Below are 26,191 nucleotides of genomic sequence, written 5' to 3'. Positions count from 1 at the left end.
TATTATGAAACTGAATAATAATAATTTTCAAATTACATGCATTAAGCAGATTATCATTAAGCATTAAGCTTTCTTATCCAAAGTAATTTACAATAGAGGAACATAAGAATAAATCACAAAGCAATCAATATTAATAGTGTATAATGATATTACATTATCATATATTTATATACTAAATACTATTTTCTTTTAATAAACAGAATGGTCATTGAACTAAAAGTCACTGATGCGGAATGAGGCAACATATGCTTGTTCATTCCTAGAAATAAATTCTAAACCTTGACTATGAAAGTGAAATGATAATTCAAAATGAAACTCACCTCTTCTGCACCTCAAGGAAGAAAGAATCTGTTCTCTTCATCTGGAGCTCATACATGGCTCTCAAGATGTGCAGTGGGGCATTAAGAGCATCATGGGTAATCTAACAGTAAGACAAACATGAGAGCTTTAATAGATGTTCCTCTACATAGTCGTCCCTATATTTCAGTACTGAAAATTATCTGCCCCCTTTCCATCTCCAGTTCCTAAATGCTGAGAAGCTCTCAATCAATCCGATCATTCAAGAGAGCAGAAAAAGGCCCACGACTGACAGTAGATGTGTTTGAAGCCTGACCTGGAAACAGATCTTTGTCTCTTCATCCAGTCCTTCCAGTGGATCCGGTCTGTTTGGATCGGCATCATCAGCGCAGCAGCTGGAGTGATCGGAGTCATGCTCTTTCTCTCTCTCCTTCTCTCCATCCGTCTCGGTGTCTGCGTCCTCTGCCATGGAGTGGATCTCTCGCTTGGAGGAATAAAGCATGATGGAGAGGATCTCTAGGTCTCGCAAAAGCCACATCTTGCTGAAGCCTGTACCCTTGCTGCACTTACGGACCAGGAGCTGCATCAGGCCAGAGCTCTGGATGGCCTCTTGGGCTTGATCCACCCCATGCTTCTGCAAGAAATAGAGGAAAATCAACACAATCATTACTTGTTCAAGATGAGAATATGTGTAATGGCCCCAAAACATATTTGGAAACTAAAGTCTTAATTAAAACATCTAAACATTTAATTGCATTAGATAAATATATCATAAAATATCAAAACTAAGCATTCATTTCAAAGCAAGATAGTACAACATACTTTAAGCAACACATCACAAAAAATAAAAAAAATAAATATATGTACACACACAACTATGCACCTTCAAAATCATTATAAACTATAATGTATATACATTTGTATTCATGTCTGTATGTATGTATTTATTCAGGATGTCACATAGCTTAATATTTATAAATAATTCTAATATGCTGGTTTTGCTCAAGAAACATATTATCAATGTTTAAAACTGCTGCTTAATATTTTTGTGGAAACCGTAATGCACTGTTTTTAGGATTCTTTGATGACCAGAGAAGTTTAATCAATCAATTTAATGTGACCTCGCTCTTATTGACCCCAAACTTTTGGACGGAAGTGTGTGTGTGTGTGTATGTACATACATATGTATATGAAATATATATGATATGTCAGATAAATATATTTTTTTAAAATATAAAAATATATGATATATGAAATATGAGATATACATGTATATACAATGTGTCCTTAAAACACATATATATATACACACACACACACACACACAATTACACTTTTTGTGGTCCTTATATCATTTGGTTCTATGACTTTAAACTATGAACTTCAAAGCCAAACTGTTCAAGGGCAGGTGTGAGGTGAATACCTTGAGAGTGTTGTAGAGTCCTTTAAGAGCGAGAGAGAGCACCCAGGTGGCCTCCACAGCATCTTGGGCACTGCTCTCCACCCCGACCTGCAGTAGGTGACTCACAATGGAGGTGAAGTTCTTCAGGTAGCGGCTCAGGTGGGCGGAGGTCGGGGACACAGCTTGCCCCTCGTGGGACTCTGCATCATTCCTTCTGCTGCTCTCATGTGCCTGGACTAACTGGTAGTCTTTCACTGAGAAAAAAAGTAGAAAATAGAGATGCATTAATGCACTTTTTTTGTTTTACTATTTGAGTGACCGTGGGTGTTTCCTCAAAGCAGCCACTAAATGAGGCTAGGAAGTCCCAATTTAATATCATCCCGTCTACTGAAATGTCCTCATCAGTTTAATTTCTGAAGGTAGTAGTGAAGGGATACTCATAACCATTAATTCTACATATTTTTGGTGGTTGACTGAAAGAACTATAATTTAAAAGCCAGCTTGATCAAAACAAATACTTACAATATTATTTTTTAAGCATATGATTTTTTACTATTGAGAAATAAGCATAGTGGTTATGAAATGTTTGCTCTTTAAAGCTTTAGAAGTTTACTTAAGAGGTACCTTCATACAAAAACCATCTGTTAAACCTGGGCAACAAGGTAAGCAAAGCCAACACACCCTTTGCAAATGAAGGTGGGTTTAAATGTCAATGACAGTCTGTGACTTTAGAAAGATGGCAAAAACTGAGAGACTTAGGAGGAGCTTCTTCCCCCAGGCCATCAGGCTCCTAAACTTTAACTCTGTCTCATAACATCACTTGACTCCATGTAAATATCACTATATCAATAAGCTATTCATAATTTTTTGTACCTCATATCGCTGCTATTTAAATACCCTGTACAACAAGTCAACAACATACTGACCTGCACATTTATATTTTTATCTTTTATTTTATTTTTTCTACTTTTCTTTTTCTTAATATTTGTATACTATATAATTGCACTGTCCTTGGAGCGGACCTGACCTACATTTCACTGCTGGTTATACTCTGTATAATTGTGTGTGTGACGAATAAAAATCTTGAATCTTGACTAATGCAGCTCAGGGCTGCCAGCAGTGGTATTTGTACAGCTGAGAACAATTGAGAGATGAGTGTGAGCAGTGTAAAGAACCCGTTGACAGATCTTCTCGCACCTGTTCTCCTCTTACGAGTCTTGACATCCACCACAGCAGCTCTGTTCTTCTCAGTGAAGTGTTTGAGCAGAATCACGTTGTGTTGTTCGTTGGCATTATCGATGAAGACAGCCTGAGTCCCCATACACAGCACCTAATGAACAGACACACAGCTCTTTCAAAATGTCATAATGGCTCAGATGAGTCTTGACTACAGATGGCATGTCATAACTTCATACAGGCCTATATTATGTGTTAGAGCATGCACATGTAACATGTTTGTTCATACCTCAGGGAATCCCACAAGCACCAGCAAAGTGAAGAGGTTGGTTCTCTTGAGTTGCTGTGGTAACTGCTGGATGCAGTGATCAGTGAAAGCTGCCACAACACCACACCACTGAGAAGAAATGTTCAGGTTTCGCAAGATGTCTGCCACAGAGCATGCCCAATCCAGACCGATACGACTGTTGTAATAACACAGATGATGGTCAAAGACTCTCCGTTTTGTGAAAAAACTGAAAATTTGTTCATTAAAAATTCAAAAACGTCCAACAAAGCTAAAGCTGTAAAGGTAAAGTTCAGCTAAATGTTTGACTGTCCCTACCACATTAAAAATTTGAGGTCTTCAGTGTCATATGATCTACAAAAAAATAATCATTTTAATATGGTCCAGAAACATCAATGTTTCTGTGGAAGACATGATTCATTTCTTAAATCGTAACTATAAATTATAAATGTCTTTACTGAAAAATTCCTCCTTGTCAAATAAAAGTATTAATTTCTTTAAAATTAAATAAATAAATGTATCCCACACTGCTGAACGTTAACGTATTTGTAGTAGTAGCCTCTAAAACATATTATGTTTAACCATATGTTACAAATCCAATCACACTACCTGTCTAGACACACGGCTCCCAGACTGAAGAGCAATTGAGTGGTCTTCCAGCCAGGAACATCAAGCGCTGCTCCATCCCCGAGGGTAAGCAACTCAAATTTGTCTGTCAGTGCCTCTGCAACAGCTGCATCAGCCTCCACAGGAGAGATTCTTAACAGAAGCTGTCCCAGAAGGCCTAGTGTCAGGTGGTATGTTTCATTCAGACAGCCGGCGTTCGAGATGACCACTCTGAACAGCAGTGGCAAGATGGGACTCAGGCTGGACAAAGGCAGTGAGCTGCCCTGTGGAGGATTAAATGTCTATATTAGCATATTCTGTGTTTCTTGGATGTGAACATGAGACAAAAAATAGGTAGTTGAACTGGCTTCATTTCAGGTTACAAATTAAACATTTTCTGAAACCAAAAGCCTACCACTACGACAGCGTTGCCAAGTCTGCGGTTTTCCCACAGAATTGGGCTACTTTAACACTGCTGCTGCGGGTTGTTTTTCCATGTCTGCGGGTTGAAGCGCCCCAAATAACTTGATATTAACCCCTACAATGCAAATTTTACCAGGGGAACCTCACCAAAAAACATGCCATTGGGCTAGTTTTAGGCTAGTTTAGAAATAGCAATTGGGTGGGTTTTGTTGTGAAAACCTGGTAACCCTGGGGGCCGTTTCATAAAACAAGTTTACCAAATAAGCCAGGTTTATTTCAGTTAGACTGACTTATTTGGTAAACTTGTTTTATGAAACAGGTCCCTGCACTACAAATTAAACTGGAATCTTTGTTGTTACCTGTTTGGTTGCAGGCAACATAGCTGCCAACAATCCCAGAATTCTCTCTCTGGAGCATTCGGCAAACACATGTTCCTGTAACGGCCCCCGGGCTTTCTTTTCCTCCTGGTCCTTATATGCGTCCATGTTCTCTGAGGTAGGAGATGTGACAGTGTCTCCACTTGACTCTGAAACTGAGGTAAAAAAAAGAAAAAAAAAAGTATAAAATACATTTTAACATCTGTACTTTGCCGTTTTTGTCCCCATTTACACCTTTTATGTCCTGTTGTCTTCAATAAAATCTCATGAGACATTCAAAAGCAACAAATAACTTTGACTACATAAAAATATTATAGATCTCCTTGATTATTGAAGGGTACTTAAGAGACAGGCTCACCTCTGACTCCAGGGGACAGTGTGTCTTCACTAGACACAGAGGGTGTCTGACTTGCACTGGATGAGTCTGACATATCCTGAGAGACAAGATTCCTCCTCTTCTCACCCCCTTCTGTATCTGGCTCCTGCTTTTGTGGTTTCTTGTGAAGAGGAATAAAAACAAGAGGACTTGTTTAAAAAAAAAAGTTAGCTATAACCTGGGGATTTTAGTCACAGACTTGACAAATAAAAAGGCCAAAAGCTTCAGTAAAGTACTGACTCTGTCTGTAGGTAGCGGTGGGGAGCTTTGCGCTGTAGTGCTGCTGGGAAGTGAGGAGGTGTCTGTGCTGCTGATGTCCTGAAAAGAACCGGCCGTCACAGGACACAGTTCACTCTCTGTGGCTGATTTGTTTGAAGAAAGCAGTGACAGCAGGGCAGAGGCTCGCAAACCTACAGGAAACAACAGCAACCCTGATTATACAGACCCATCAACCAAGACTTCCATTTCTAATTAACACACACACAGCTTAATTCTTAATAGAGAATTCTATATATTGTGCATTCAGATATATTGATTACCTTTCCCAGTCTGTCCCTTCAGCAGGCAATCATTGATGATGTCAGAGCAGTGGGTCTGGAGTGCCCTAGCGTAACCAAGGATGACATCATTCAAAGGCTCTCCATCCTGCACTCTCTCGCTGATCAGCTCGGATGTGAACAGGGCGAGTGCAGCAAAAAGAAGCCAGGAGTAGTTATGTATATAGGGCTGAATGAGTCTGTGGCGGTCACTGATGCGAATGGTGACCATAGGGTACACTGTGATACGGTGGGTGGGCAGATGGCTGGAGGGAGAGGAAAAAAATTATTAATAATAATTATAATAATAACAATAATAAATTAAAATATAATAATTATAATAAATAGTTTTGTCACGTTTCTCTTCTATACATATATATATATGTATAGAAGAGAAAGATTTGCATTTTTAAATTTGCATTTTTCTTGTCAAAGTGATAAAAATTTTGTTTTTGACTTGACGTGGATTCGTTTTGGTATGAAAAATTGTTTGCAAATATTTTATATTTTCATGTTCATTGTTTAATTGCCTTTAGTGATCTTCTCTCGTGTCTTACCTGTCTGGGTATTTTTTGGCATTATAACAGCCAAAGCAGAGATCGAAGTCTTCACAGACATTACAGTTAATCCTGCTGCCCACGATAAGGCCCTGGCAGTGGTCACAGGCATACTCCATATTCACCATCTCATGGTCATCCTCATGGCCTTCTGGTTTAGCACCACCTGAAGCAGGAGAACAGAGCTGTTCAATACAAGCACTCCAAATTATCAAGTGTGCGAGAAATATGCTGCAGCAATAAATTATTAATGTGAATGCAATAAAAAAAGGGAAATAATGTTTGATTAACATTTAGTTTTTCCTTCATTATAGTGTAAGCCACTGCTGACTGTGATGGTGTGACTCACTGAGGAAGCAGGTCTTGCACAGGTCCATATCTGTACACTGCAGGCACCGGTAGCGATGCCACGGTGCGATTCGTTCGCAGCCGTCACATGAAATCTCCACATTCAGCAGGTCGCAGTAGCGTGCAATGAACATGTGCATCTGCATAGATCAAAAGTACACAATATGTTTAGTTTCATATGGGGGTCTTTGCAAATAACATTATTTTGAGGGCTGTTTGCAGTAACTTGTGTGAATACGTAAAATCTGTCTATGCTTTTGCAGAGAGCAAAAGATACTGTTCACAGTTAAACTAGCCTGACTAAAAAAAGACTAAGCAAATCCAATATTTGTTCTACCTGAAAAAAGTGACTGTCTTATGATTAGGCATTGATATGTACTGACATTTGCTTGTGTTTGCACAGATTAAACACTGAATCATGACGTAAAAAGGTTTGCAGAAAACATTCAATAAACATTACATGCATAATAATGCTATAACTCCACCCAAAGGATAGTTTTTGTGTTAATTCAACTGTCTTCTTATTTAACTGTCTCCATTATCCAAAGAAATTGTAATTAGCCTTTTGTGAGCAACGGTTTTGTTTCTCAGGAAAGCATTTATTTGATTTGATATCTGTACCTTTCTCTTGTCCTCCACTGAGGCCTGGCTGATCTTGTCAAACCATTTCTCAAACATGCCATCCAAACACTCATCCATCCATTCAGTGTTCCTCTCATAGTCAGCGATCTCATCCTCCTCCGTCCACTGGCTACAGCATCATTTCACATAGAGAAAATGACAGATGAGAAGTCAAACAAAACACTGGATACTTTTAAGCTTAGTTTGTGAGATCAGAATTAAGTGTAGATTAAGAGTGTCAATATGACATGAATCACAACAATGAAGCTCACCAAATGTGCCTTCAAGATGTCTTTAACAACTTTACATTAGAAGTCAAATGATAATGATCCCTTTCATACTGAAATCTGTATATTTCACATTTACAATAGAACCTTTTCTAGAACCTACATCAGACCTTTCCTTACATTTATATTGGACCACATGAGTTACTCAAAAAAACAAGACAGTTATACACTTCATGTATCATACCTGATGGCAATATCATGCACACTGATGTTTTCTTGGGACATGTTGAGCAAAAGATCAGGCAGTTTGATGTCCAGAAACAGCGACAAATCTTCTGCTTCCCAGCTCATATCCAGCAAATGCAGCAGACATGTCTGCACACATGACAGGGCAGGCAGCAGGGCCCTAAGGACATACAGAACACACAACGGACATAAGACATAAAGGACATACAGAATGCATTGGTAATCCTTGTGTAGCATATCTATTATTACTAACTTCTAAAGCACACAATGATTTCACGATTCACATTCAATATTTAAAAACATCACAGAGAGAACCCACTTCTCATTGAGTGCATTGAAGCTCTGCACAGCCTCTACTAGCATGAGAACCAGCAGATGATACGAGTGTCTGACCAGCTCCCTCATCTCCTGCCCGCTGCCCACCAACTGAGAAAAGTAACTGAGAAAGAAAGACAGGTCGAGTTAAAATAATGATATTAGGACAGTAGTCAGATGCATCAAAAATGACATTAAATTATATCAGTGGCTCTCAAACCTCTCCTGGGGACTCCCAACCACTGCATAATTTGTATGCCTCCCTCGTTTAACACACCTGGTTCAACTCTTCAGCTCATTAGTAGAGTCTGCAAGGCTTGAATTGAGTGTGGCCTATGAGGGAGACATACAAAATGTGCAGTGGTTGGGGGTCCCCAGGACAGGTTCGGGAACCATTGTTTTAGATAACATACTTGGTGAAATCTTTCTGACACGCCAAGAGTTCCTGGAGAAACAAAATACAGGGTGCCTGGAAAAGGTGCGGTTTCCCCAGGGTGAGTATACACTGCTGGACGAGCTCTAGCACCTCACACACACTCAGAGCCTGGGCCTTCTTCAGAGCCAGAGTATGAAGAACACTGAACACACACAGAAATACACTTCATTATCGCTGGTCTGAGACAAATAACCATATATGTGCAAGTGCACATTAAAATCTGGAAATAAACAAATAAACCTAGAAATAAACTGAAGTTTTTTTTCTTTTGTTTTTACAAAACAAAATAAGAAATATTTAAGATTCAGCACTAAGTCACTCATCAAATAAGCAAATTTGTAATATTGTCCAAATGCTAAATAATCATCTTTTGACTCAGATTATATACATATATTAAATGTAAAAACATACACCCTAGTCAAAGGTTTGGGGTCACTGAGATATTTTTCTAAAATGAAATTAATACTATTAGCCAGCACAACCGCCTTCAATAAAGATAATAATAAAAAAAAAAATTAAAGCACCAAATTAAATCTTAAGGGTCATGTGACACTGAAGACTGATGTAATGGCTGCTGAAAATTCAGATTTGCCATCCAAGGAATAAATTACATTTTAAAATATATTCAAATACAAAACAACTATTTTAAATTGTAATATTACTATTTTTACTGTTTTTTGATCAACCTTTGTGCGACCTTATGAACATGTTTGTCCATTTCAGTGTTGTTTCAGTGTGCCTGTGTTAATGCCAACTGCATAAATTTTGGCTCAGGCGTTTATTTTTATTGGAATTTAATATTTCACCCTCATTTCCTTCAAAAAAAATAAATTTTACCCTCCGTACAAAAAATACTCACACTCAGGACCTTAAGGACATAAATGTCCCCATTGAAAACCATTAAAACTGCTATTTTTAATCGCAGTGCCGTTTAACTGTAAAATGATGCAATTTTTGTTAATAGGCTTTCATTCTGTTGGCAAGGCTTCAAAAATTTAATTTTTACCAGATGGTGCCATTTTTTTCAGGTTTGGTCTATAAAGGGTCTATAAAGCAAATATTTGCTTTATTCCTGTTTTCTGCTTCTGCATATTATAGAGCCAATTGGATAAATAATGCAGCTATAATTGTGTGGGTGTGTTGGTATAGATGTCAAGAGTGTAGTTTGTATGTGTGTCATAACAAAAAATTGCATGTGTGTACTTGTGTGTTCTTGTAAAAATTGAGAGAGAGAAACTCTACTGCAAATCACAAATCCAAGCACTGTGTGCAGCAGCAGAGTTTTGCTGGCATCTAATGGGGAAAATTTGGTACTACGCCCAAACTAAATTTTACTGAAAGCTCATTTTTTGAGATATCAACCTCAAATTTGGAACACAACTTGTTTAGATTTATGGCTTTGATTTTCTAGCAGGTTTCGAGTTCAACATGTTTCATATATAAAATATTCATAAAATAACAAAATATTGTTCATAAATCATTTTCATAAACTTAAACCTCTATAACTTTTTTTTGTTTCACTTTTTAAACTTTTTTTACTTCAACAATAATCTGCCATGGGTCTTCTTTAAAATGAGACCAAACTTAAGTCTGTGCTCCCAAGCTTCCAATTTTTATGACCGTTTTTTTGACATGGACATTTTTGTCCACTATGGACCTAAGTGTAACTTTTTTTTATTGATGCACAAGGGTTAAATAAATACAGCCTTAGCTTAAAAAAAACCACAGTATCTACTTTTGTGTAACAGTGTTTAGAATAACATGAACGAGAGTAAACTGAACTATAGCTTTAAAGGGACAGTCCACCCAAAAATGAAAATTCTGTCATCATTTACTCACCCTCGTGTTGTTCCAAACCTGTATGAGGTTCTTTCTTCTGTGTAACATAAAAAGATATTGCTGGTAACCAAACAGTTGCTGGTCCCCTCTGACTTCCATAGTAAGGGGAAAAAACACTATGGAAGTCAAGGAGGACTAGCAGTGGTTTGGTTACCATCATTCTTCAAAATATCTTCTTTTGTGTTCAGCAGAATTTTTCCATTTATTTATTTATTCCACAAAAAGGGACAGTTTAATCAACATTCATGAATGTAAATGTACCCAAATTAGCCCAAAGGCTAGTTTTCAATGGTAGTCCCTTTGCCAGATGTTATAAAAGCCAAAAAACTAGAATAAAGAAATTTATAAAGGTCTGGAACAACATGAGGGTGAACTATCCCTTTAAGCTTATGCATCAAAATCTGTTGAATCATAGCATCACACATCTAGCCATTCATATCATGAGGTGAACATACCTGCTCTCATTAATGACCATGTCCTTCATAAAGCTGAGGATGTGTTTGAGGATGGGGAAGCGCTCTTTAACAGGTGGTACCATGCGAGGCTCCTCCATAGATCGTAAGGAAAGGAGCCTCAAGCGGCCCCGACTGAAAGGTGCTTTACGTGGGAAGACTACCGGGGACAGAGGCTCTCCTGTTTGAGACTGAAGACTTTCTGAGGAGCCCGTAGCACCCTGAGAACTGATGCTGCTGGAAGGTCCAGCATCCACTGGTGCGGAGAATGTCTGGTCACGCTGACTGGCCCCTGGGGGCGTCGCTGCTTCTGCTCCCTCAGGAGTCTGGGAGATGGAGGGAACAGAGGGGCTGGGCTGGAAGTCTCCCTCTGAGGTGGAAACAGATAGAAGAAGAGGAGCAGCACAAGCGCCATCTTCTGGTCTGGAAGACTCTTGTTCCAGAAGTGCAGAGGTTCCTCCACTTGGGCGGAATCGGAAGAGGAACAAACTTCTATTGATGCAAATTTCAGCTGTTAAGAGAGTGAAAAAGATGAGAATGCAGAAGAATTAGTTTAAGAAACTGTGCATCAAAGGCATATTTATAGCATCAATATTTACCAAGTGACTCCATTGTAACCTCATTCTGTCCGTCTTTTTTTTCTTCTACTCCATTTATTTTACCCATAAGGTAGCGCTGTTTCATTTCCAACTACCAAAACGGATCAAAAGGGAGAAGTAAATAAAAAGGAATAATATGTTATTTTAAAACCAAAAATTATAAGCTATACTAACCATCCATGTTCTGATGCCATCGGCGAGGGAGTAGACCTGCAGAAGGTCCTCGCTGAGACTGCTCTGGCCGTTTTTAGCAACTAATGCAGAGGAGATAAGAAAAGGAAACATGATCAAAAGGACACTGGGACTGGGATTGACATGTACGACCGACAAACTGTCCTGTTCATACACACATCTTACAGAAACAGATCCAATACTGCCTGTACCAAGGGATCAAGGTTTTGATGGTTTAACATGGCCCTGGAGTTTTAGGATCTTCACATTATGAATCAATATGAAGTATTATGAAGTAAAATCAACAAGAAATATAAGATTCTGCACTGTTTGTCATTGTCATCAACGAAATACTGTTTTTTTCTGTTCTATTGTACATATATATATATACACACACACACGTGTATATATATATGTGTGTGTGTATATATGTGTGTGTGTGTGTATAGACATGCATGTATGTGTGTGTGTGTGTGTGTGTGTATATATATATATATATATATATATATATAGAGAGAGAGAGAGAGAGAGATGCATGTATGTTTATATATATGTATGTTTATATATATATATATATATGTTTGTGTGTGTGTGTATATATATACATACACACACACACACACACGTTAATAAATAATAAATTAATTTGTAATTTTGTTTTTAATAACTGAACTTAAAAAAGAAAGCTTGTCATAGGCTTCAAAATATAAATAATTATCATATAAGTGCATTCCTTCTTATTTGAAATCCAACAATTAATGTGTCTGCAACATTTCTCTTTAATGTTTGTTCTCTTGAACCTGTATGAAACTCTTAAAATGTCTTTAATTACCAAAGCTCCTAAGACTGTGGTGAAGTGCTGGTGTGTGATACACCATGGCCGCCCAGATGGCATTCACAGCCTGGTCCACTTTTGAGCCTGCAGCAATCTCATTCCTGACTGGTTGCTTCTTGCACGTCATTAAAAGGGCCCTCATTAACTCCGTCCTGCCATCAGAAGTATCCTGTAAAGGATCCCAGGAGGCAAAGTCCTTAAGGAATTCCACCAATTCATCTCCCAAAGAAGCTGGCTCTTCCTGCAGAACAAAATAGCACAAAATGCACAAACACGATTAGATTTTATTTGGACTGAAACGCACACAAAGTCATAATACAAGTACTCTCACCTGATCGGTGTCTGGGCAGGCCAGGGCTAACTTTTTTTCTCCAGGAAGTCCACTCAAACCATGTCTGAACATAGGCTTCCATAGAGGACAGGACAGGACATGGTTCATCAAGCCAGCAGGCAACTCTTTTATTCCACGGATCTCTTCAAGAGGAAGGCAAACATAACACAAAAACATCATCGCAAGCCAGTGTATTTTCACACTTTTTCAACTAACTGCAATTTATATTGTGATATTTATGGTCAATGTCGGTCTATACATTCACTATTTTTTTCCTACAACCTTTTTTTTTCTTTTCTACAACCTTTTTTTGTTTATTTGAAGGAGAACACATTTATGTGCTCACGCACATTTATAAATTAAATACAAGGGATAAAATTAGCCTTTTTAAAATAATTTAACAGCGAAATAATCAAAAGTACACAATTATCACACCGTAAGGTGATTTCAAAGCCATGGTGCGGGAGGCCAGACGCCCCATTAGCCTGGACACGAGGAGCTGAAGGTCTGAGGTCCAGGACACAGTGACGTCTGGCAGACCAAATGCTGTCACTGTGAACTTGTAACCCCATTCATTATTACTACTGTCTGAGTGGAACAGAAACTGCAGCTGGGGACCTGCTTTAAACGTCACTTTCTGAAGAAAAAAAAAGGGCATGGTTTATTAATAAATTTATTTATATTCTTCTTCGAGATATAAAAGATACAGAGTAAAAAAATGGAATCACATTCAAGCAAAGGCTAAAATTAATTTTTAACAAATTATTTTTAATATAATTACATAATGAACACATTTGGCAAACAACTAAAGTTAAAATATTGCAGTAAACCGTTTTTGTACCTTTGGCCATTTCTCCGTGCCGACCTTCATATCATATCGCACTTTTCCTCCCCTAGCATCAGTAAATTCCAGATAGTCATACCTACCAAAAAAAACACCAGTCATTAGTGCAACTTCAACTCAAGCCACATGTATCTGTAACAGAAAAGGTTTTCACCAGAAGGTGGCAGTAGAATTGTAAAATAAGCTCTTCACACCTTTTCTCTGTTTCACAACGTTCATCAAACTCCACCTCGAAGGACGTGGCACCAGGACAGACAAAGACGGTGGTCTCGTGTCTGCTATTCTCATAGTTATGAGGTGACTCCATATGCCACGTCCTTAATACAACAGGCTGCTGAGTCTGCTGACAGCCCTCCATATCAACCTACAAACACACAGGGTTTAAAAACTGAAACAATGCATTATTCGAACCAACTGTCATTCAGTTATTAGTGGCTTGTTATCTTACTTTTTAGAAAAACCCAAGTGAAATGCTCCTTTTCATTAGTTTTCAGTCATTTTAATTCTATTTATTTTAACATGAACGTGTCAAAAAGACACATAGTGAACTGACCTTAGAGAAGATGCCCTCTGTGTCACTAGACAGCTTCTTGAGCAGGTCTACCAGAGGATAGAATCTCTTGAGCAGCACACAGTGTGGAATATCCAGAGCACACAGCTCCAGCAGGAAGATTGTCTAACAACAGCACACAATCCACACTTAATACATACATACAAACAGAAGCATAAATAAATGAATAATAACATATAGTGGGATAAAGCGGTCTGCTACCAGCTGTCTTGTTGCCATGGCAAGAATGGATCCACTGAGTTTCTCTATGATATCAGCTCCAGTGAAACGCTTAATAAGAGGACTCAGTATGTCTGTAGTACCTGACAGGAACTGTTCCACATCTAAAACACAAATGTATTCACACCATGTTAGACTACAGCAAATAATAACAACCGTTCAAAAACTTGGGGTCTGTAAATTATACAGACTTCTGTAAGGATGCTTTTTTTTTTTTAAACAGTAAAAATATTAATATTGTCTCAAATAAAGCTGAAAACACAGTCTTTAGTTCTATGTTGTACAACCATTTGCTGTTTTACAGAACTTAAATATCTGAAGGCAAAAACACAGAACTTTACTAAATTTTTACAGAGACTGCAAAAGGACAGAGACCACTTCTTCAATTCAGCTTTGTAACTGTTATGCTCATAATGCAATTGTAATAAAAAAAGGCATTGAAATATCAATATATACACTATCAGCATTTTCACAAGTGGTCTTTGTATTTCGAAGGGCTCTATAAAAGCAGTCTGGAAAACCAGGAAAAGCGCACTAACATTTTAGCAGGATTTCCCTGGCCAGATCAGCAGAGGTGGTCGTTCCTCCTTTGAGCTGTAGGAAGCACCAGGACAGCAGGCTGCCCTGTAAAGCCCAGAACAGAGACAGCAGGACCCTCCAAATGGACCCTCCTCTGGAATCCAACATCAACATCTCACACTGAACAAAGGGAGAGGGGTATTTTACATAGATCAACATCACATTTCTCCTTGTAGAGCTAGACAAAGGAAAACTATTAGTGAGTTGTCATGCAATGCATTACAATACGAGGTGTCAGCTAAGATGTTAATACACAATGTAAACATCTAAAGTACGTGTCAGTTATTTGTAGGAGCTTATATATGTGAGCAGGAGTGACCAGATGAGGTTGGCTGTCAACATGGGGCAGACGTACCTCTCTAGTGGCCACAATGAGCAGCGTGTCCATGACGGTCAGGACAGGTGAGATGTCAAAGTCAGATGGGGCTCCTTTAGGGGGCAGCAAGAGGAGACCTTTCGGGTCCTGATCGCTGCAAATGAGACAATGTGAGAGCGCAGGAAGTAAGCTATCCATTTTTACAGGACAAAAAAAGAGTGCTAGTTTAAAGGGAGGAGTCTGATACCTGAAGTAGCTGCAGAGAGACTCAAATGTTAGTTTAGCAGACTCTAGCTGATTTTCCTCAGTTATGTTTTTCTAAAAAAAAAAAAAAAAAAAAAAAATTCTCATACAATAGCAATTCAATAACAATATTCAGCCACGGCAAGTACACCCTCATAGTCTTACCATCATGTGGAAGAGTTTGTCCCTCCGGCTCTGTTTGTCAGGGAAGAAAATGGCAGCTCCACTGAGGATGGCTTTCACAGCTTCTTTTCTCAGAGCTTTCTCCACTGCAGTCTGTCCTTCAGGGCCGTCCACCACTGCACAGCACAAAAACTGTGGGTTATTCTCTCAAATCACCAATCAAAATACTATGGCATTATTATATGTCTTTTAACCAATTTAACTGAATGTTTTAAAAATGTTACAGTGTGTTTTCAGCCATAAATTTTGACTGATATTTTTTGGAAACTAGAAATTACACTACTGTTCCGCTTGTGGTTAGTATGTTTTTTATTATTATTATTATTATTATTAATGTTTATTTATAGAAGAAAAATTAAACCGATCAAGTGAAATTTAAAATGTAACAAAAGATTTATACTTGAATTTACTGAACTTTCTATTCATTGAAGTTTCCTGAAAAAAAGTCACAATTTCTGTACAAAATTTAAATAAATAAATAAAATACATATATTAAAGAAGCAGCACATATGTTTTCAACATTAATAATCTTTTTTTTATTATTAAGCACCAATACAGAATAATAGAAAATTTCAGCTTTGCCACAGGAAAGAATTATATTTATAAATATCTTAAAATAAAAACCTGTTATTTTAAATTGTAGTAACCTTTTATAATATTACAGATTTTACTGAATTCAAATAAATGCAACCTTGGTGAACATAAGAGACTTCTGAAAAAAATAAAAAAAATAAAATACAGACTCCAAACTTTTGATCAGTAATATTTGCTGCAATGGAAGCACATTGAAAGCAGCTAAAACTTCAACTTCAGCTTAAACGCTGTTCCAACAGATCATTATTTATGTTTCCCGTTCTGTATTCCACTGCTTGTTCTCACAGCTGGTTTCCCACAGTTCTCCACAAACACAAATCAAACTGTACAAGCATCTACACAGCAGCAAGGCATTGCAAACTAACCACTAAGTGTGTCGATTTGCCACAGTCATACAGAGCAGTATGCGAGCCTTACCTTGACACAAGTGACTGTAGAGCTCTCCGACAGCTTCTGCAGGATCCACGTCTGTGCTGGCTGATGGCGATGCTGATGCTGAAGCTGAGGCTGTGATGTCTGATGACTGGGACTCTGTCAGGCTGGGCAGCATTGAGAAGCAGTTCTGGAGCAGCTGAAGCAGGAGAACTCTTGTCTTTATGGCCTCCTCTCCCTCACTGAAAGTGTATGCACACACATACATAGCAGACATTGGAAAATATCATTTTTAAACACATTTTACCTGCCTTAGTTCATAAGAAATGTTTCAACAAATTATCATATTAGAATGGTTTCTGAAGGATCATGTGACAATGAAGACTGGAATAATGGCTGCTGAAATAAATTACATTTTGAAGAATATTAAAAATAGAATACAGTTATTTTAAATTGTAATATTTCAAAATGTTACTGTGTTACTGTACTTATGATCAAATAAATGCAGCCTTGGTAAGAATAAGAGACTTCCTTTGACCCCAAAATTTTAAGCAGTAGTATGATTTTACATGGACAAGGCCACACTACTCTAATGTCAAAGTCTAAACTTTGTGTCTAGTCTTTATTTTAAAAAGTCTTCTTTACTGTCTATTTGTAAACACCTTTGCCTTCGTTAGTTCATTTTAAATGATCCTTTAAATGGACAACTGTATTTTGAAAACTAGAAGTAATCCATGTAATCTCTAAATTATCATTTCTAAAATATATTTTTTAAATATTTTGTTTTACATAAAGTACCGCATGTCACACCATAGAACTTTGCCATCATGGCTTGAAATTTTATGTCAAGTGGACTTTGGAAAAATCATAATCTACAGGAAGCAAGAACATCTGACCATCTATAGAGAGTCACATGATCAGTGAATTTATCAGATTAGTGACCTAGAAATAGAAAGTCTATGCCATAATGTAAAATGAAGCACTGATTTTTAACATATACTCTCTGTAACCCCACAGTATGTGCAGTGAAAATTACATCCAATTTCTAAACCATTTCAAATAAAATCCATGCACATATAAATAGAAACATAAATTCTCAATACAGCTTTACTCACATAGATTTGAGTTTGCGGTAGAAGTCCCAGAACAGCAGCAGGCTGAGGTCACTGAAGTCCAGCAGGGACTTCTGCTTGGACAGAGACACATCCTGTAACATAGGCTCAGGGTTTAGACAGCTCTCTTCAGAGAGGCATGCAAAGTTTACTGAAAAAACGCATTACGAATTTCAGTTTGAATTTTAATAAATTAGGTCTCTCGCAAGAGGACATGTGGTGGGTGTACCATATCTCTGGTGAGCTGCTGGATGAAATAAAGGGTTTTCTTCATGAGTGTGAGACCTGTAACCAGGCCTGAAAAGCTCCCCTCTGCCTGAGTGCTCAGATCCTCCACATCCTCCAGCCGCACGGAGTCTGGACACAAATAACCACTGAAACTCATCTGCTGAACCCCCAGCCGCTCTGCTGTGTCCTGCCTAGCGCACAGGAACTTCACCATCAGAAACTACAAACAGAAAGACAAAAAGAATAGATGTTAATCAAGTGTTACAATTTTTTTAAATGATTTTTCAGAATTCATAATATTTAATTAAAATATCAAAATGATAGACTTGCACTTGAAATGATCAACTGCAAGCTCACATTAAGATCCGTCTCAATCGAATCAAAAACTGATGGATTAAACCAAGTCTCTGCCCTACATTTCTTTTTTGACAGTCAATTTCACTCAGACAAACTCCCAGAGTTAATAACATACTGTAATGGATTTAAGTTTTTTTTTTTTTGCACATTTACGTCACTTTTGCACTTACTGTGTGCAAGCTACTGTGTTATTTTGCCATGACAAAAAAGTTAAAAGTTTGTCTCACGTCTATATTTAAACAGTCTGTATTTCATTGTTCACTGTCAATTGTGTTACCATAACCACGATTTCTGTGTTTTTGATTTTCGATTGATGTCAGGAGCAAACTATCAAAGAAAGAAAGAAAGAATCCATACTTTTGACACTCTGCATTGTTGCAGCTTTATCTCCACGTCGGTCCAGTCCTCTTCCACCTCAAACCAGCCAATGGGCTCGTCCTCACTGGTCTCTGGTATCCTTGTGCTGGAGTGTGTGTGTTTGTTTGTGAATGTAATACACGTGACAGTGTGTGAGGTACAGAGGCAGATAACAGCGAGAGGTCAATTGACTCAGAAACATTCTCACTGAATTTACAGCCATCTTGGCTGTGTGCACATGTTCAAAGACCAAAATACACTCTCACATGCACTGGGCAAGACAATGCATTCTCACGTTATTATTCATGCAAGCTGCTCTCTCTCACACACTCCTAAACAAGCACCATTTAAAGTTCATGTGATCAATATTGGGTGTCTTTTATAAGCAACAATGTTACATTAGCAAATCAACAACAAATCACCGTGACATACCTGTCTTGGACAAATTCTTTATAGTCTTTGTAGTCCCAGCTGTCATACTTTTTGAATCTTTTGAAGTGTTTATCTGCATCAAATGCCTCACTGTCATTGTAGGCAAACACCAAGCCACATTTAGCACCAATAGCTCCTTTACGCACCTGAAGCGTAGGAACACAGCAGTGCTATAAAACTAGGATGTGTAAATCAAATCAGTTTGTGTTTCCAACTAAACATTTATTTGACTACCATACTGAAACTCAAATTTCATGGTTAAGAAGTATAAAGCACAATTCTGAAGTGTGTACTAAAGCTTCTCTCACTTTTATCTTGATCTGTGTGACCTGGAAGCAGCTCTGGTTTTCAGTAGACAGAATCACGCTGGCTTTCCTCTTTCCATTCTCTGTCAGAAAACCTGCAGGTACAAATGAAGCATTAAGAGTGTCAACATTGCAGTCGTTTCTTTCTAAGCAATACAAAAGCCTAACAAAAGAGCTCAACAATACAGCTTTTCTCCACAGAGAAAGCTATTGTTTTAAAGCACACAGCTGCTGTTCACCCCAGCACTTTGGTGATTTATCTGTGAAGCTCTCGATCAAAACACCCATCTCTACTCCTAATAAAACCAAGACCGTACCATCTCCAGTGTTGGGCTCCGTCAGCATGTTTTCTGGGCCAGACTTCTCCTCTTTACTCTTCACATCACATGCTTGCAAATGGAGCTGAATGGGTTTACCTAATTTACATGAACAGTAATAAAAATAAAACATCTAGGTTAGTGTTATTACTGTTAACTCTTTTCAAGAGATTAAAATTTATTAGTTATTAAATTAAAAAAAATCCTTAGGAACCACTGTGCATTACCATTACGGTAGAGTAGTCTTAACCGGACAGACGCCATCGAGGCCAGCAGTGAGGAAGCTCTGTACTCTGAATCCAGATGCTCACAGATACCAGACAAAGAGATGAGGACTTTGGCCACGCTGCCTCGAGCCAGAGCAAACGCTAACAGAGTCAGCTCAGCGTCAGGAGATACACAGCAGCTAAAAAGAGACAGGACGGTTGAAAGCAAAGCACTTCTGTTAAGCTTTCTCAGCAGAGAAGGGTAGAGTGTCCAGTTCAGATGAAACAGCTGTAATTATTCACTGATAGAAGTGAATGTTTTCCATTATTATCAGGCTAACTCGTATTGCATAATTAAAACCGAAAGGGGTTTGCCACTATTGCCCTCCACGTCAGCATTGTTTTGACCTATTAATAACAGATTTAAGCATGCTGAGTTGAGCTTGTGCTAGTAGAGCTTGATTCTTACTCCGCTATGCGCAGCAAAAAGCCGTCCACCTCTTCCAGAATGTTTGCAGAGAGGAATTTGGGGAACTCCATTGAAGATGGCGTTAAGGACAGGGGCGGCATGTGCTGTAAGGCTTTCCTAGAGAGCAAAAAAACAGTAAAATACACTGCTCTGACCAAATTAAATGTTTCTCGATGAACAAAACAGAACATTTATCAAAATCTTACTAGACATAAAACATATAGCTACCATCCAGGACACTATATAAATCACATTTGTGACTATAACACAACAAATATTACTGCCATGCTTTTGTGAGAAGCAATATTCATTAGTCATTTCTCCTGACTTACTGTGTGCTCTGTAGGATGGTCTGCGCAAGCACAGGGTTGGTTTCCATGGAAGCGGTGACCAGAGATGTGAGGAGCGACAGATACCAAATAGCCGAGGCATCGGACACTGAAACTTCTTTACTCTTGGTAATCTGGTAGCCCATTGTCTTCAGACCATGAATACGTGTGTCACAGCCATCGCTAAGGCAGCGCTTAATGTTTATCTGAATATCTGGGAGAAAAAAGGAAGATCAGTGTAAGGGCTTTTTGACTCCTAACATTCATGTTGATAGGACTAGAGTAGTATATACTTGGAATAAACAGAAATCACAGACTCTCATAATATATTCCACTCGCAGCACGCAACGTCTGTGTACATATATACTATTGTTCAAAAGTTTGGGGGGATAGTAAAATTTTTTAAGATGTTAATAAGGATGCAAAAGAGACTGTACAGACATTTATAATGTCACAAAAGGTTTCTATTTCAAATAAATGTAGTTCTTTTGAATTTTCTATTCAGATTCAAGAATCTTGAAAAAAATGTATTACAGTTTCCACAAAAATATTAAGCAGAACAACATCTCAACTCTGATAATAAGAAATGTTTGTTGAGCAACAAATCTGCATACAAGTATGATTTTTAAAGGATCATGTGACACTGAAGACTGAAGTAACGGCTGCTGAAAAACCAGCTTTGCCCTCACAGGAATAAATTACATTAGAAAATATATTCAATTATAATTCTTTTAAATTGTAGTAATATTTCACAACATTACCGGTTTTACTGCATATTTGATCAAATAAATGTAGCCTTGATGACCATACGAGACTGCTTTCAAAAACCCCAAATTTTTGATTAGTTGTTTAAAATTTAAACTTCAAACAGAAGATTCTGTTATACAAGGGTATGCTCACAAGGATGGCTGATGTTGGCGTTATCCAGTAGCGGTACGTAACCCGTGACGTTACTGGGGATCCTCACATCTCTGATCTCCTGCAGGGAGCGCCGGTTCTTTCCTACAGCTATAGATACCAGCTGCGGCATGTAGCTGTGGTCATTAGACGCTACAGCAATGGCCAGGCGTCTCAAAACTATGTCTGGCTTCAGCTTTAACCTGTGAAAGTCATGGGGGTAATATTTAACTAGTTATTTAGCGAATGCAATAAAATGTGTTACATCAACAGCTATATTTTAATTTTATGCAAATGCACCAATGAAATAGGCAGCTTGCCTTATCCAGTGTGAGCGAGCACTACCGTCCGACTGCCAGAAAGACACAGTCTCCCCATTGGTCAGCTTGTTGATATCTGCACTATTGGACGAAGCCTCGATGAAGCTGTAGCACTGGGTGACCACCTTAACTTTATCCACATCTGGGTCATGATTGAGCTCAGCTCTGTACTGGATGTCTAGATCTGAGAGGAGAGTCAGTAGAATATGCAAAGGAGATGGAGATCTCATATTTTATCCACAGTAAACAGTACCTCTAGCAGCACAAAAGTGAAATTGCTAAATTGAGTATTTTTTCCAATAGAGTGCTGCAAGAATGAGCCCTATAACTAGCAAATGAGTTAGCATTTTGAATGGGTTTTTGATTAAATGTGACCCTGGACCACAAAAGCAGTCTTAAGTGTTAATTTTTCGAAATTGAGATTTATACATAATCTGAAAGCTGAATAAATAAGTTTTCCATCGATGTATGGTTTGGAAAACAACGGATGGACAATATTTGGCCGAGATACAACTATTTGAAAATCTGGAATCTGAGGATGCAAAAAATAAAAATATTGAGAAAATCCAAATGAAGTTATTAGCAATGCATATTACTAATCAAAAATGAAGTTTTGATATATTCAGGGTAAGAAATGTACAAAATATCTTCATGGAACATGATCTTTACTTAATATCCTAATGATTTTTGGCATAAAAGAAAAATTCCTCATTTTGGCCCATACAACGTATTTTTGGCTATTGCTAATACCAATAGCATTATACGAAATAGCAATAACGAAAGGGGCAAATGCACATCTACGTAGAAACCAAACTATAAAGATGCTCTGAATACAACAAGATGCTGTGCAGTGCCAAACATTGCCTTCCTTCTGATCCCAATGTTAGGAAAGAGTGAGAGAGCTAGTAAGAACCGCGTCAGTAAGAACTCGGGCCTTTGTTCATTTCATTTTACAGCGGATTTGTTTGCAAACAAGACAATTTGACGCAGGATTTTCAGAAAGACCGAAACTAAAAGACTATGCTGTGCACACTATATTGGATCTGACAGTAATGGCGCAACACACAGGTGTGAGTAACTGCTTTTATTACAACTGCTTTGACAGTTTGTTTGATATGTACTGAGTATTTACCGCTTTTAACCTACATCACAGCAGCGTCCACAGGAGCCAGGGTGATTCTCAATTCTGGGTTGGCTTACAAAAATATATCATCCCTGCAGCACTATATAATGTTATTACCACTCTGCGCACTAACCACCATTTACCTTTCTCCTTCTGTAGCAGGTAATCCAGGAAGTCCTGCACTACAGATGACCTCATGGTGCAGATGCTGTTGTAGCCTTCCAGCACAGGGAATGGGATAGCGCTGCTGGGGATGCGATTCCGGTGCAAGAATTTCAGGATTTTGGAAGCATGTGCTTTGAGACGGTCCTTGGACTTGGAGAAGATATCCACAAAGCCTGGATGAGCATGAAGGGTAAAATAGGACAACAACTGGGTCAAACAATGAGAATCATTTGCGTAGTTACCAGTCATGGCCAACTTTGGTCATCTGAGCTTGTGTCTCCATTGCATTCAAATAAACAAGAACGTTCACGTCTGCTTCCCCACCTGGTGTCAAAGAGCACGCCTGAAGCTGCCTGATCACATGACTGAGTTCTCCCTGCAGGTTGGCTCCATTGGAGCTTTTCAGTGCCATGAGCATGTTCTCCACATCAACAATCCCATCACCCTCAGCATCAAACTGACCAAAGGCCTAAAGAGCACAAATGGAAGAGATGTTTTTTTTTTCTGTCTGTACATTCTGCGACACAAATATTAGGCTGAGGTATCGAACAAAAGAGAATACAAACAGAAAACAAAAGGAGGACAAGAATAACTAGTCTCTCTAGCGCTCTCAAACCAGTTGTTCATTTCACCTACACACTCGAGCCTGCCTGTGAATCATTTGTAAAGCAAATGAAAGCGAGTCATGTATAGCCACCTCCAGAAAGCACCACACTAACAAAATGTACCATAGTACAACAATATTTTTGGATATGTCTGAAAATACCATATAACACAGTACATGAATTAAGAAATCATTTACCAGCACCAAGATATATGTATAAAAATTCCACACTAAAAACAATGGATAGAATCACAGTAATGTGACTTAACTACTTTAATTAATAAGATTCTGAAAGTGTGCGATGAGGCAATTTATCCATCAATATATCAATTACTCTGGATAGGGGAGTGGGAACATTGTCCCAGGTCCTGCGATTATGAATGCTCACTGAAGTTCTCTATGGTTTATATAGCTTTAACAAAAATGAAATCTGTAAATCCCAAATATAACATTTAAAAAAGATTTCTACAGCTGAGTTTCTGACTATTTACTGCCAATATGTATATGTAAAATAGAAAAACATTTAGTTTGCTTATACAAATTGGCAATCAATAGTCACGTTGTCAACTGTAGAAATCTGTGTCAAAAGGTAATTTGTTATTGCCAAATTTCATTTCTTATAACCTTTTTATTTACAAGTACAGCACAGTGAGACCTATTCTATACTGGCACTAGATGAGTCTGACTGCTTGGCGGTCAATATTAGTCAGTGTAATCAAACCCTGTATCAACCAATAAAAAAGAAAGACAAGGCAAATCTAATACTACAGTCCTATGATGTGCTAAAATGCGGTCAAGATTGAACGTGAACTAGGTGGTGAAAGCCAATAAACAGCCTTTATCAAATGTGTGCTACAAAGAGAGGTAACACAATGTAACCATGTGGTCAATTACACAACATTGAGTTGTTTGTCACAGCTAAATGGCCCAAGAAGTCAATTAGGTGACAGGGACGTTTTGCTGATGTACACTATAGTAAGTGTTCATGAACCACCCTTCTTTGGTCTTGAACCTGCAAACTCTCAGTTATCAGCCAAGACTTGGCATGAAGCACTGCGCTACAGCAGGTCATTGCTCATCTGACATGTCGGATCACCTCCTCGCATTCATCTCTGGGCGCGTCTCTGCTCTCCAGCATCTCACAGAACTGCTCCAGAGTGACGGACTCCTCTCCGCGGCTCAGCCGCTCCTCCAGCCAGCGCACCAGAGCGTTCTCGTTTCGCGCCAGCACCGACTCCGAAATGGCGACCCATGAGTCGCTCATACGGGCCGCTGCCTCTCGCAGCTTCACCTGCTCCAGCAGAGCTTCAGGAGTGGGGAGTGCATAGCTCGGGGCCGGCGGGTTCGCCGAACCTCTTCCGCTTCTCCCCGGACCGGAGCCTGCCGCTGCTTCTGCTTCTGCTCCTGCTCCTGCTCCTCCTCCTCCTCCTCCTCCTCCACCTCCACCACCTCCGCCACCACCTCCTCCGTTGCCGGCCCTGTTGCCTGTGGCCGCAGAGGCCGGGCTGCCCTCAGCGAACACGGGACTCTCCGTCTCTACGTCCTCATCGTCGCCGCTCCCGGCGCCACATCCTCCCTCCGCGTTCCCCATGGTGTTCTGCGGCCTCGGGCTCTCTTCCGATCGCCTTCAGCCCAGGTTTGAAGCTGAGTTTTAGTGTCAGGGTGCTTTTCCAGTCAGCGCGCTCCTCTGCTGTCACTACCGCATTGACGGGCTCCGCCAACTGACGTCATGTTTGTCAGCAAAAAAAACTTTGGTCTCTTCCGTGATCTCAGCGACGCCCGCTGCAAACACGCCCCCTAGCGTATTACCTCCAGTATTCGCAGGTCATTTTTATGAATTATATTTTTGTCATTTTTAATAAATAAATGCTCATATTCAAAACTGGTGTTCAGTGATTATGTCAATTTGCAGGTCAGCTGGAGAGCTAATTCTTAATATCAAAAAATGGAAAACAAATGTTGTTTTAGTAACAAAGTTAAAGGAGTATCCCAAAAATACTACAGGATTTATTATGCATGTTTTGGAAAGCTGAACATTTCATATGCATGTCGACTCTGTTGACTGGAAAAGGTATTTGTTTTATAATTGTATTTAGATTGTATTTAAGTTTTTTGGGGGGAGGGATTTATAAAAATATATTAAAAGAAAACTGGGGTGTGTGATTTCTGTATTTGATGTGATTTGTTTATTTTTTTTTTCAGAATCACATTTTGGAATATGAAGAATAATGCAATGACAATATTACAATTGCTTATTTTATTAGCTCTTATAATTTAGAATTATACGTAAACCTAACCAAACTGAAAACAAGCAACAACAAAAAATTTAATAAACATTTTTTAAAAATCTGGTAATGTTTTAAATAGCACTGACATTTTGGCAGTTTTTGTTGTTAATAATGTGACTATGTATACCTCTTGTTCTTGTGGTACTGAATGTAAAAAATTTAATAAAAATAAACACTTGAAATTTCAACTGGCTAATAAAAATAATAATTTTAAGATTGACATGCAAAATCTCATACATTTACTAAAAGAATTTCATAGTTTTATTCTGAGAGTAAGCAGGCTAAACTTGTGGTGGATGAGGAGG

The 26,191-nt window shown here is 38.6% G+C and overlaps 1 protein-coding gene across 1 annotated transcript in view; it reads right to left on the bottom strand.

The window, feature by feature from the left end:
• The window catches only part of LOC306870909 (zinc finger ZZ-type and EF-hand domain-containing protein 1-like), a 38,287-nt gene extending 12,983 nt beyond the window's left edge, over positions 1-25,304 (bottom strand). The window contains exons 1-45 of the mRNA XM_079418491.1: positions 24,695-25,304; positions 23,319-23,463; positions 22,973-23,167; positions 21,707-21,890; positions 21,390-21,589; positions 20,493-20,703; positions 20,161-20,277; positions 19,713-19,891; positions 19,486-19,584; positions 19,172-19,263; positions 18,864-19,009; positions 18,432-18,537; positions 17,719-17,937; positions 17,493-17,584; positions 16,423-16,619; positions 15,394-15,527; positions 15,233-15,303; positions 15,025-15,139; positions 14,630-14,789; positions 14,073-14,194; positions 13,854-13,976; positions 13,495-13,664; positions 13,298-13,379; positions 12,892-13,093; positions 12,457-12,599; positions 12,123-12,366; positions 11,294-11,373; positions 11,120-11,210; positions 10,524-11,031; positions 8,207-8,371; positions 7,798-7,917; positions 7,477-7,638; positions 7,006-7,135; positions 6,386-6,524; positions 6,037-6,202; positions 5,483-5,745; positions 5,184-5,353; positions 4,926-5,064; positions 4,550-4,722; positions 3,771-4,051; positions 3,165-3,339; positions 2,897-3,029; positions 1,721-1,953; positions 614-931; positions 321-421 (exon numbers count right to left, since the gene is read on the bottom strand). Coding sequence (XP_079274617.1) covers positions 321-421; positions 614-931; positions 1,721-1,953; positions 2,897-3,029; positions 3,165-3,339; positions 3,771-4,051; positions 4,550-4,722; positions 4,926-5,064; positions 5,184-5,353; positions 5,483-5,745; positions 6,037-6,202; positions 6,386-6,524; positions 7,006-7,135; positions 7,477-7,638; positions 7,798-7,917; positions 8,207-8,371; positions 10,524-11,031; positions 11,120-11,210; positions 11,294-11,373; positions 12,123-12,366; positions 12,457-12,599; positions 12,892-13,093; positions 13,298-13,379; positions 13,495-13,664; positions 13,854-13,976; positions 14,073-14,194; positions 14,630-14,789; positions 15,025-15,139; positions 15,233-15,303; positions 15,394-15,527; positions 16,423-16,619; positions 17,493-17,584; positions 17,719-17,937; positions 18,432-18,537; positions 18,864-19,009; positions 19,172-19,263; positions 19,486-19,584; positions 19,713-19,891; positions 20,161-20,277; positions 20,493-20,703; positions 21,390-21,589; positions 21,707-21,890; positions 22,973-23,167; positions 23,319-23,463; positions 24,695-25,189 — 7,790 coding nt within the window. The 5' untranslated portion in view covers positions 25,190-25,304. The remainder of the gene's footprint in view (positions 1-320; positions 422-613; positions 932-1,720; positions 1,954-2,896; positions 3,030-3,164; positions 3,340-3,770; positions 4,052-4,549; positions 4,723-4,925; positions 5,065-5,183; positions 5,354-5,482; positions 5,746-6,036; positions 6,203-6,385; positions 6,525-7,005; positions 7,136-7,476; positions 7,639-7,797; positions 7,918-8,206; positions 8,372-10,523; positions 11,032-11,119; positions 11,211-11,293; positions 11,374-12,122; positions 12,367-12,456; positions 12,600-12,891; positions 13,094-13,297; positions 13,380-13,494; positions 13,665-13,853; positions 13,977-14,072; positions 14,195-14,629; positions 14,790-15,024; positions 15,140-15,232; positions 15,304-15,393; positions 15,528-16,422; positions 16,620-17,492; positions 17,585-17,718; positions 17,938-18,431; positions 18,538-18,863; positions 19,010-19,171; positions 19,264-19,485; positions 19,585-19,712; positions 19,892-20,160; positions 20,278-20,492; positions 20,704-21,389; positions 21,590-21,706; positions 21,891-22,972; positions 23,168-23,318; positions 23,464-24,694) is intronic.
• Between the last annotated feature and the right edge of the window lie 887 nt (positions 25,305-26,191).

Source organism: Barbus barbus, assembly GCF_936440315.1.
Source record: "Barbus barbus genome assembly, chromosome: 6".
NCBI lineage: Eukaryota > Metazoa > Chordata > Actinopteri > Cypriniformes > Cyprinidae > Barbus > Barbus barbus.
This window is presented reverse-complemented; position numbering and strand designations above follow the sequence as displayed.